General features: G+C 51.3%; 1 protein-coding gene across 1 annotated transcript in view; it reads left to right on the top strand.

Annotated features, from left to right (window-relative positions):
- LOC139826741 (olfactory receptor 14J1-like) overlaps nucleotides 1–11,637 on the top strand; it is a 65,863-nt gene extending 54,226 nt beyond the window's left edge. The window contains exon 2 of the mRNA XM_071803138.1: nucleotides 10,655–11,637. Within this exon, the coding sequence (XP_071659239.1) occupies nucleotides 10,655–11,637 (983 nt within the window). The remainder of the gene's footprint in view (nucleotides 1–10,654) is intronic.
- The last annotated feature ends 813 nt before the right edge of the window (nucleotides 11,638–12,450 follow it).

Here is a 12,450-nt window from a genome sequence, read left to right as displayed (position 1 = left end):
CGGTTCCAGCTGACAAAGCTGAACCCCAGGACTGGCCCCTGCCCACCCAATCACACAGGGTCAGGCTGACTGCTCAAGAGCCCCTGGCCAGAGACCCTGCTCTTCATTGCACACTCATCAAGCACCGACGGGGGCTCCAGCCAGCACGTTTTCCTGAAAAAAGAAAAGTGTCTCTTTGTGGGAGGGTCTGTGGGAAATGCCTTTGGTTTGTCCCAGAGTAGTTTCATCTAAACCATCACTATATTTTGCTCCTTGCACAGGTCCTCATGCCCACAGGCAGCAAATGTCCAACAGCAGCTCCATCACCCAGTTCCTCCTCCTGCCGTTCACAGACACACGGGAGCTGCAGCTCTTGCACTTCTGGCTCTTCCTAGGCATCTACCTGGCTGCCCTGCTGGGCAACGGCCTCATCATCACCACCATAGCCTGGGAACAGCACCTCCACACCCCCATGTACTTCTTCCTGCTCAACCTCGCCCTCCTTGACCTGGGCTCCATCTCCACCAGTCTCCCCAAGTCCATGGCCAATTCCCTCTGGGACACCATGGCCATTTCTTATATGGGATGTGCTGCCCAACTGTTTTGCTTTGTCTTTTTCATTTCAGCAGAGTTGTATCTTCTCACTGTCATGTCCTACGACCGCTACGTTGCCATCTGCAAACCCCTGCACTACGGGACCCTCCTGGGCAGCAGAGCTTGTGTCCACATGACAGCAGCTGCCTGGGCCACCGGGTTTCTCAATGCTCTGCTGCACACGGCCAATACATTTTCACTGCCCCTGTGCAAGGGCAATGCCCTGGGCCAGTTCTTCTGTGAAATCCCCCACATCCTCAAGCTCTCATGCTCCAACACCTACATCAAGGAACTTGGGCTTATTGTGGTTAGTATTTTAGTAGCATTTGGGTGTTTTGTGTTCATTGTGGTGTCCTATGTGCAGATCTTCAGGGCTGTGCTGAGGATCCCCTCTGAGCAGGGACGGCACAAAGCCTTTTCCACCTGCCTCCCTCACCTGGCCGTGGTCACCCTGTTTGTGAGCACTGGCATGTTTGCCCACCTGAAGCCCCCCTCCATCTCCTCCCCATCCCTGGATCTGGTGGTTTCTGTTTTGTACTCACTGATGCCTCCAGCAGTGAACCCCCTCATCTACAGCATGAGGAACCAGGAGCTCAAGGAGTCTATAAGGAAACTGTTGATTGTTTGCTTTTCAAAAACAGTAACAAACTGACCTCAATCTTCTGCATGTCACTTGCAATAACGTATTACTTGTTCAGCCTGAGTTCTGTATGTTGTTGTTTTTGTTTTGTTTTGTTTTGTTTTTTTGTTTAGTTTTGTTTTGTTTTTGTTTTGTATTTGTTTTCTGTTTGTTTTTTGTCTTTTGTGTTTGCTTTTCTTGGTTGTATTAATGCTATCCACAAGAAAAATCATTTGTCTTCTTATGGCTGTGTCCATGTCTACCTGTCTAGTGTGTCCCGTCGTCTTTGTGTAAATAAGCACCCGTACTCTTTATGTGTATGAAATGAAATAAAGGACCCCACACTGACTTGTTTGCCCAGAATCCTCTCTCTGAGATCTCTGGAGCTGCAGAAGCCATGTCTGTGTGCTGAGGGGGAGTGAGTAGGAGCCGCCCTGAGCTGGGTCTTCCTCCCATCCTGACCAACATGAATTTGCGGACTCACCCCACGGCCCTGGACACCACAGCCCACTTGCTCTGCAGTGCAGCACTGTCAGGTTGGGGCTATGTGGAGGGTGCAGGAACAACCAGACAGCTCAACATAGCTCTGTTCCCTTGGGAAAGGTCTCTGTGGGGAGATGGGATGTTCCAGGAGAAGCGTGTGGCACAGAATGTGTGCAGAAAAGAAATGGAAAGAGAAACCCTTTGCTGCAGGTGGCAGCTTGGGGCAGGTGGCCCTGGCACTGTGGCAACAGGACCTTCCTGAAGATCTCCGAGGCCAAATGTCTCATGCTGTCCTGGGGAGCAAGTCTGGACCTGGGTCTGCAAGCTGCCTGGGCTGGAGATCTGCTCAGCATGCCGACTGGATGAACATTCTCGGTGTCCTTCATTCTCACTGGTCCCCACTGCTGTAGCACCAGTTCCAGCATGGCTGCTCTGCTGGGCTCAACTAGCAAGAGGGCAGGGGGTGGCACAATTGAGGAGGAGGTGGGAGGGCTGAACTTGCAAATGCCCCAGAGAAGAAAACACCAGTGAACAGCTGAAGTGTGTGAGTGTGCAGAGCTGGCACACAGCAGTGTCCTCTGCCAGCCAGGCCTCCTGGGAGAGCCCTGAAGGACCAGCAGAGCAGGGTCTGGTGTGTGCCCATGTTCATGGGACAAACTGGGGAAGTGTCCCCAGGACAGTCATCACAGACCAGCCCCTCAAAACCACCATTTCCTTCACTGGCTCTTCTCCCCAGCTGAGAGAGGTTGTTCATCTCTCAACACAAGGACACTGAATGAGTAGGTCAGAAGTCAATGTTTCCATTGTACAAATGAGATATGAGTGGCTGGGAAGTGGCTGGAGGAAAGGGATCTGCGGGTGTTGACTGACAGTTGCTGAACATAAGCCAGAATGTTCCCAGGTGGCCAAAAAGGCCACCAGCATCCTGGTGTGTAAAAGGAATAGGGTGGCCAGCAGGACTAGAGAAGTGATTGTGCCTCAGTGTTTGTGTTCTGAGTGCTGGTGAGGCTGCAGCTTGAATCCTGTGTTCAGTTTTGGGCCCCTCATTGTAAGAAGGACATCGAGGCACTAGAGAGAGTGCAGAGGAGGTGACGAAGCTGCTGAGGGGCTGGAGCACAAGTGTGATGAGGAGCATTTGAGGGAGCTGGGGCTGTTCAGCCTGGAGAACAGGAGGCTGAGGGGAGACCTCCTCACTCTCTGCAACTGCCTGAAAGGAGGTTGGAACATGGAGGGTGTTGGTCTCTTCTCCCAAGTAGCAAGTGATGGGACAAGAGGAAATGGCTGCAATTTGCACCAGGGGAGGTTTAGATTGGATATTAGGAAAAAATTCTTCCTGGACAGGGTTGTCTGGTGGTAGAACAGACTGCCCAGGGCAGTGCAGGAGTCACCCACCCTAGAGGGGTGTAAAAGACATTTAAACGAGGTCCTTAGGGATGTGGTTTAGTGTGACAGCTGGGTTATGGTTGGACTCAATGATCCCAAGGGTCTCTTCCAATCAAAGTATTCTATGATTCCATGATTCTACCTCACGTGAGAGTCCACAAAGCCAACTCAGTTGTGGACCCTGACAGAACCCTGACATTTCTGTGTGTGACTCTGGGAACAAACCCCACTGACCCTGTGAGATTCATCTCAACTGCCCTGGACAGGCTCATTGCAAGTGCTCCTGTCTGTTACGCCACCCTTGCCTGTGATTCTGGATTGCGCTTTCAAAATGACAGTGCAACTGAGGAGGACCTGGCATCTGTCAAACCCATCTTCAAGAAAGGCAGGAAGGAGAATTGGAAGAATCACAGGCTGGTCAGCCTGCCTCTGTCCCTGGGAAGGTGATGGGACAAGTCCTCCTGCAGCCATCTGCAGGCACTTGAAGGACAAGAAAGGGACTTGTGTACCAAAATGGGCAGGGGAAAGAAAGACATGTTATGTGTATGAAATTGTGCCAGGCCTTGGACATGGTCCCCCCTGGTGTCCTTAGAGCTGGACTGGTGCTGTCTGGACTGAAGAACTGGATGCTTGGTGGGAAGTTCACTGAAATATCAAGCCCAAATATAATCTGTGATGCAGTGTCCTCTGCGCAGTTACTTGTGTCATCCCTCAGTGACCAGCATTTGGGCCGAAACTGCTGGAAGTCTTTATTCTCCTTTCTATGATGTGATGGAGATGACACAAAACTGAGTGGAGATCTTGAACAACCTCACTTGGTCAACATGCTTTGAGAAAAAGAGTGAAACAAGAAGATATTCAGGGATGGAGATGTTCAGGATGAAGATGTTCAGGAGGGTGATGGGTGGGTATGGTATGATGAGGTCACTTGTGTCTCAGGAATTCATAACTGAGTTGGAAGGGTACGGCTGTGAAGGGGACAGTAGGGTCAGTTCTGTGTCTGGAGGGGACAGGCCAGCAGCAGGGACATGGCTGAGAAAGAACCTCTGTCAACATGCCCACAGAGGGCTTGGAGCTGGGTTGTCTAGGCTGACAAGGCTGGAAGGCACTCAAAGAACCCAGGTCTCTGTCCACTTGGCCATGGCAGTTGTCTCTGTCACGGAGGCCCAGGAGAAGCCATGTTGTCCTCATGGCACTGGGACCTCATTGCCTCCTTGCAGCCCCATGGGGAAGCTGGAAGTTGTTGCACCAGTGTTGTCCTTCCCTCAGCCTTGCACTCCCAGGGTCCCAGGAAGAGCCCTGAGCCGTGTGTTCTTACATCTCATCTGTACAATGAAAACATGGACTTTTGACCTAGTATTTAATAGAATCATAGAATGTCTTCAGTAGGAAGGGACCCACAGGATCATAAAGTCCAACTCCCATCCCTGCGCAGGACAACGACGACAGTTCACACCATGCATGTGAGGAGATTGTCCACTCTCTTTGTGGCCATGGCACACCATCGACTCCTTGCACCCCCATGGAGTGTCACACCATTGCCCTGCACTGGGCATCACACTCCTTACATCCCCAGGAAGAGCCCTGAGACACATGTGAGGGACAGGATCTCCCTTCCTAGGGGCAGGGGCTCAAGGCTTGGCCATTGTCCTTCATGAAACAAACCAAGGTGTTTCTCAGCATCAGAGCTGCTTCACTTTGCCTTTGCCTGATGCAATCACTGCCTCCAATTATCTGCTCTAACAAGTCCCTGGGGAGGCTTTGTCAGTAACAGCCCTCAGTGGGGCCCATTAATGCTTGAAGATACTTTGGAGTTTGCTTCTGACTTGGACTTCTTGAGCAGATTCTTCAGTCTGTGCTTGGTATCTGTGGTTTATGGACTCAGCACCAAATACGCCATGGGGCTCATTAAAACACAGAAAGCCCTAACGAGCGATGTTTCTTTCTGTAATATTCTTCATATCCAAAAGACTTGTAGAACTAATTGGAATGGTTTCAGTGGGACACTCAATGATGAAGATTGCAAATAAGATTTCATAAAGGAGGGTGTTTTCTTTCAAGGGTATTTTCTGTCATTTTTCAGTGTATAGAAGAAGTGACAGCAGCATTCTACACTGGACATTGATCCCGAGGGTCTCCTGAAGACATCTGCACAGGCAGGAGAACAGTCCCTTGAGGCTGGACACTGTATGGACAACCTCGCTCCTCACCCCCCACCCCCAGTCTGAAGGTTCCCTCATTGGCCACCAGAGACTGCATCACTTTTCCTCACATCAGACTTCTCCACTGAGCTCTGCAGGAGATGCTGCAGCTCCTGTGCACCAGCTCCACCTGCTCTCCTGTGTAAACACTGCACAATTTAATAAACAGTAAAACACTTTCCTCAGTTTTGTGTGTAAGCTGGATCTGATGAGGTCCACCATCCACAAGGCACATCCACACAAGAACTGGTTTTAGACAGAGACATAGGGAAGGATAGATACAAACACAATTAACTTGCTGTGTGCCATGTTAATTAGACCTCTGAAGCCTGGGGTAATTTGTAACTGCCTGAGGCTCAAAGCAGAAACCACACAGTGGAGAGGCAACTGAATGACCAAAGAGCAAGTGGAGGAGGAAACCTGAGAGCACTGGAAAGGGCGAACATCCAGACAGACTGTTGGAAAGTTGTCCTTTGACATGGACATTTAATCAGGAGAGGTGGAAACTGCTGAATGACGAGGGAGATTAAATAATAGTGTGTTGGTAATAGAAGTACAGGGGAAGACCGATATTTCTTCTCCTACCTTTAGCAGTTTTTCAAAGAAATAAATCCCCCAAAATAATTAAAAAGAAAATAAAAAATGTTTAATATGTAAAAATGTAACATGTGCCATATGAAAAATTAATATGTAAAAAGCTATCCATGTAGCTGAGGACATTTGTGTTTTATATCCATTTCTAGTTGTGGAAAACACTTTCCTTTTTGAAGAAAATAACCCCCCAAAGACTTTAAAAAATGGAAAAGTACATTGAAACCTTCCTTGGCTTTGAAACTTTGTCTTCAGTTCATATTTTAACTTTCATTGACATTAACTGACATCGGATGGACCTGCAGGCATGAAGCCAAGATCATTTTGTGTCTTGCATAGAGCCCCATGCCCTCTAAACCTTCCCTGCCCAGGACTCCTCACACTTTGCCCAGAGCGAGTCACACTGAGGTGTTGGCTGGGTTTAGATGTTGGTTTAGATGGTCACCTACAGCACAGGTGTGTTCATGTCCCTTAATCATCTCCTCTGCTCCCATTAGAAACAGAGCCCAACATCACAATGGGATCATAACAGAACTGAGGTTGAAGGGACCTCAGCAATCTGCAGTCAAACCTGTCAGAAACTGGGTCAGAACAAGGTGTTCAAGCCTTCATTCAATCAGAGATTGAAAACCCGCAAGGACAGAGGCTGCTCAGCCTCTCTGGGTGACCTGCAACAGCACTTGGCTGAGCTCCCAGGGCAGGGGTCTCAAATTCATTTTCACGGGGGTCACATCAGCTTCACAATTGCCTTAAAGGGCCGAATGTATAAATGTAGGAGTAGTTAAATTTATACAGTCCTTTAAAATTATGTTCTGCCATTTGAGGGTAACCATGAGGCTGATGTGATCCCTGGTGAAAATGAAGTTGACACTCACCTCCTAGGGAAAAAGCTTTTCCTTAAGTCCTGGCTGAACCTCTCCTCTTTCACCTGCCACCCATTCTCTTTTGTCCTTCTGCCACACACCATGGTGAAGAGCCTGGCTGTGTGTTCTCTATGATCTCCTTGTTGGTATTGACAGGCTGTGATGAGGTCCCTGTCAGCCTTCCCTTCTCTGGGCTGGACGAGCCCAGCTCCCTCAGCCTCTCCCCACAGGCCAAGTGCTCCAGTTTCTGGCTGTCCTGAGGCCCTTTGCTCAACCCACTCCAGCTTGCCAATATCTTTCCTGAATTGGGATCTGAGATCTGGATGGACTATTCCAGAGAATCCCTTCCCTCCACCTCCGGCCGAGCGCCTGGTGACACAGTCCAGAGTGCTCCTGGCCTCCCTTGCACCAGGACACACGCTGCCTCCTGTCCAGCTCCCTGCCCACACAGACCTTTCCCACAGCTGCTCCCAGCCAGGCAGCCCCAGCCTGTGCCATTGCCGGGTGAGTTCCTTACAGGGGCAGACACTGATGCTGGTCCTGCTGAGGTTTCCTGAGGGTCCTGCTAAGAAATATTCTCCTCCTTGAACCCTTTGAATAGAGGCCTGGGAGATGTTTCAGTAAAGACCCAGGCACAGGAGTCATTGAGTCCCTCAGCACTAGTATCAGTGTCTGCTGTTATTGAATTCCCCTCCCCACCCCGCAGCAGCTCTGTGTTTCCCTTCTTCAGCCATGGTCTCTGACACAGTTGTTGAAGATCTTGGTTTTGCTCTGGACTTTTCTTGCAGCCACCAACTCCAGGTGAGCTTTGCCTTTCCCAAAGTCATCCCTGCTCAGAAAAGCTAATGCACATGAACTCCTTGTCTGTACCTGTCCTTGCTGTCACCCCGGCAGCTGCTTTGTGGCCCCTGCCTCCACCTTGTGCTGTGACAGTCCAGCCCTGCTGCCCCACAGATGGACCATGGTGCAGGCTCAGCACAGGACAGGGTGCATTCGGGATAGGGAACGGTCTCCTGATGTGATGCCCACATCAGTCCATGGTGCCTTGTCACCCCATGGCCTTTCTGTTAGGCAGCCTCTCCAAGCTCCTGGAGAGGTCGTGTCACCCATGGGGTCAAAGACGGTCCTGTGCCAGGCTCTGCCAGGGTCTGGGCCAGGAGAGAGGCTGGGCAGGGGTGGCCATTCCCTGAGACAGGCCCTGAGCCCAGCAGGTTGATGGACATGGCCTCACAGGGAACCTCACCCATAAACCTGAGCTGAGCGGCCAGTGCTGGACATGGCCCACAAGAAATGATGAGTGGTTGGGTGGTGACAAAGGCCCTGGGCCACCTTCCTGGTCTGTCTATGACACCAAGGGCACAGAGCAGCCTTCCCTCTCCTGCACCTGCATGTCTTTGATCCCTCACACAAGCCCTGGCTCTGCACCACAACCCCTGGTGTGAGTCTTCACCCTGCATGGCCATGCAGCACGAGATACAGGCTGATGTTTTCCTCTCCCAGGTCCTTTCCAGCCCAGCCCAGCTCCTCGAGACTCTCCCACCTCCCCTGCCCTCTCTCTACCCCCAATGCCCTTTCCCCAGCAAAGCCCAGTCAGGGCTGGTCCCACACCAGTGCCCATTGCAGGTGCTCTGGGCACTCACCCCACAGCCTCTGCCCCTCTGAAGGGCACAGCAGCTCCTGGGGCTCAGGGAGGAGTCAGCCCAGTGGTGCATGAACATGCATGGCAAAAGGAAAAGGAGGCACCTGTGTGTCCTTTTCTCTCCTCTCCAGCAGATCCTGAGAGGTCTGCAGCCCCTCCATGCCATCCCCTCTCCCCAGGCCAGCACAAAAGCCCTGGCCCCTGAGGTCCTCAAGAGCTCTTACTGCTCCAGGCACAGAGCAGCCTTCCCAGAGCTGGTGCTGCCAAGAAGGTGTTTTCATTTCCCATTTCTTCTAACTATGTGAGGCCAAAGATTGATGAATGTCTCTCTAGACTGAGGATATAAAACCAGAATAAAATGCCTGAACTCATTCAACTGAAGATATTCCTCCCCCAGCCTGGAGAAATTAGATACTTTGCTGTAATATTCCTGTTGTCCTGTCTAATGATGGGACAAGAAAAGATGATTCTCATACCGATTTATTTTTAAAATGAAAAATACAATGCTGGCAAGAAGTGTCTCTGAAGAGGAGAAAGAATCAACATCACTGATTACTTCAGGTTGTTTCAAAGGACGTGCCCCTGGAGCCCCAGGGACCCCTGGAGGGAGCCCAGAGGGGACAGAGAAAGTGACATCATGGGCTGCTCCTGTGCTGCTGAGCTGGGCTGGGCTCCTGGGACAGAGGGAGCTCATGGCAAGCGGCAGCGCTGCAGAGAGACAGCTCTGCCCAGGAGCAGCTCCTCTGCACAGCGCAGCAGGGCTGAGGGCTCTGCCTGCAGCACCGAGGGCACAGGAGCCAGGCAGAGAGAGGGAAATGCAAACTGGGGTGGGAGGATGCTGAGAGATCACTGAATGAGAAATCTTCTCAGATATTAAAGCTGTGGCTGCAGGGCATTGCATCTGCAAATCTTGGCAGGATCTCAGAGAGCTGTCACATTGCAGAGCCTATGAGAGATGTAAGTACAACTGTCAGAGATTCTCTGATCAGAGGAGAGGATGTGCTGCAGAGCAGGGATTGCCTTCTGCACTGTCAGAGTGATAAGACGTGAATGCTGTGTTGTCCCCAGGATGGCTGTGGGGTGTAAATGTAAATGTGCAGGCAGGGGTGCCCAGGGCTGTCCTGCAGAGCAGGGTCCCTGCACCCCAGGGCTGTGCCGGGGCAGGGACTCTGCCGCCTGCCAGGATCAGCGCTCAGCCTGCCCGGGGAGATCCCAACAACACTGAGAGGAGAAGCTGTTGGGGGAAGGAGTGACTCCCATCAGGTCAGGGTCCTTCTGCTGCTGGGTTCTCCGTGTGACAGGGCTGCTCACAGCTCCAGCTCACCCCCAGGACATTTGCAGAGGTTCCTTCAGGAGACACTGAGGCAGCATTTATCTGATAGGGAAGATTTTAAGGTTGGAGGTTTTTTGATTCTTCGTTGGGTGAGTGGGCAGTGGGAGATGGGAATTTATTTCTCTGTCCTGGAGAAGCTCCTGACACCCTAGTTCTTTTTAGGAGTTCTCTGAGCTGCTCCTGAGCCCCTGCACACACAGAGCTGCCCCTGGGCAGTGCCAGGAGGTGTGAGCAGGACAGAACTGAGCACACAGTGGGTGGGACAGGGTCTGTGACACTGACAAGGAGCAGACCCAGGGACAGAAAAACAGCTCCCAGCAGGGACAGCTCCAGGCAGCAGAAACACAGGCAGGGAGAGGGAGCTGCAACCAGAAATGCCATCCCCTGCAGTGCAGACACATTTTCCAGTTCAACCCCCTGGTCTCCTCCCCAGTAGAGCCTCTGCCCCAAAGCCATGGGGTCCAGGGCATGAGTCTCCACCTCGGCAGCTGGACCTTCAGGTGAAGGGTTCCTAGGATGGGGTACACAAAACAGGTTGTAAAAGCACTTGTCCTATAGTGACATCATGTGAGTGATAGCGAGCACAGCTGGGCAGGGAGAAGGTTTCCCAGCATGCCCATCTGCCTTTCTGTCCTTGCTTTATTTGTTCTGTAGTACTATCATTTTCTTCCCTGTTTCTTCACTTGTCCCTGGTGCTCTCACTGTCCAGGGTTTGGGTGGGGATGTGGGTCAGTTTTTTCTCAGACACCAACACTGGGAGTCCTGTCCCAGAAGTATCCTCAGGGAAACTAGATGCTGAAGCTACTTTTTTATACTGTGAAGAACCATGTCATTCAGTTGGCAGTCAAGTAGAATAGGCGGAATTTTTGCTCATTCAGGGAGGGGATTTTCTATGAGAAATGACCTTTTTTCTTCAGAGACGTCTCACCTAAACTGTCACTGTCTTTTCTTCTTTGGACTGATCCTCAGCAGAGGCAGCAAATGTCCAACAGCAGCTCCATCACCCAGTTCAGCAGCTCATCACCCTCCTGCTGTTCACAGACACACGGGAGCTGCAGGTCTTGCACTTCTGGCTCTTCCTGGGCATCTACCTGGCTGCCCTCCTGGGCAACGGCCTCATCATCACCACCATAGCCTGGGACCAGCACCTCCACACCCCCATGTACTTCTTCCTGCTCAACCTCTCTCTCCTCGACCTGGGCTCCATCTCCACCACTGTCCCCAAGACCATGGCCAATTCCCTCTGGGACAGCAGGAACATTTCCTACACAGGATGTGCTGCACAGCTCTTTTTTTTGTTTGTTTTCTGTGCTACAGCAGAATATTTTCTTCTCACCATCATGTCCTACGACCGCTACGTTGCCATCTGCAAACCTCTGCACTACGGGACCCTCCTGGGCAGCAGAGCTTGTGTCCACATGGCAGCAGCTGTCTGGGTTACTGGGTTTCTCAATGCCCTGCTGCACACAGCCAATACATTTTCGCTACCACTCTGCAAGGACAATGTCCTGGGCCAGTTCTTCTGTGAAATCCCCGAGATTCTCAAGCTCTCCTGCTCACACTCCTACCTCAGGGAACTTGGGCTTATTGTGTTTAGTGGATCTTTAGCTTTTATCTGCTGCGTTTTCATCCTGCTGTCCTATGTGCAGATCTTCAGGGCCGTGCTGAGGATCCCCTCTGAGCAGGGACGGCACAAAGCCTTTTCCACCTGCCCCCCTCACCTGGCTGTCATCTGTCTGTTTGCCAGCACCTCCTTTTTTGCCCACCTGAAGCCCCCCTCCATCTCTTCCCCATCCTTGGACCTGGTGGTGTCTGTTGTATACTCACTGATACCTCCAACGTTGAACCCCTTAATTTACAGCCTGAGGAACAAGGAGGTCAAGGATGCCCTGAGGAAACTAATGGTGGGATGCATTTCAAAAATAATAAAGTGTTCATCATCTTCTCTTTAACAGATAACAGCTTTAATGTAACTCATTAGAGGCCCAGACTTTTGTGTGTGTGTCTGTTGGTGGCGGTTTTTTTTTAATCAGTCATGATATTTTTGTCATCCTCTTTCTAACTCCTTGTCTGCTTTTCTTTTCAAACCCACTGGCTGTGTAAATATGGAGCCATGCTCTCTGTGTATTTAAAGAAAATAAATGGCTCTGCAGTGGCTTTTTTTTTCTGTGAGATTCCTCCTCCAAGGCTTATTTTGAGCTAGAGGGACTGTCTCTGTGTCTATGGGTGTAGGGAAAGGTGTCCAGCCTGGCAGCACTGCCAGGGAGCACCAGCGCTTGGCCTTCCAGAGGTCTTCTTGTTCCACTTCCACACTCTCCGTCTCATCCCTTGTGTTGGTGCAAGGCCTGAGTGCTCTGGCAGCTTGGTCCCCGTCCTGCTGTGTGTCAGTGCTGTGACCACACGCAGGGACAGTAATGGGCACTTGTGTGACAGAACTGGCCTCAGAACAGCCGTTCCAGATAGAAAGGTGATCTCCTCAGGGAAGGGCCTGAAGGTTTAGGTCTTCTTCCAAAGATTCTCTCAAGAACATGCCCATTACAGTGACTGAGAGATTGAAAAAGCTAAAAAATATAGGCCTGTAGGTTTGGGGCATTCAGCAGCATCCTCTCACAGCCAGGCCTCCTGAAAGAGACCTGCAGGACCAGCAGAGCAGGGTCTGGGCTGTGCCCGTTTCGGCTGGACACCCCGCGGAAGCTGCCCCAGGGCAATTGTCATGGACTGGCCCCTCACAACCACCATTTCCACCACTGGCCTCTCTCCCCAGC

This window comes from Patagioenas fasciata, unplaced genomic scaffold (genome assembly GCF_037038585.1).
Source record: "Patagioenas fasciata isolate bPatFas1 unplaced genomic scaffold, bPatFas1.hap1 Unplaced_13, whole genome shotgun sequence".
NCBI classification, from domain to species: domain Eukaryota; kingdom Metazoa; phylum Chordata; class Aves; order Columbiformes; family Columbidae; genus Patagioenas; species Patagioenas fasciata.
This window is presented reverse-complemented; position numbering and strand designations above follow the sequence as displayed.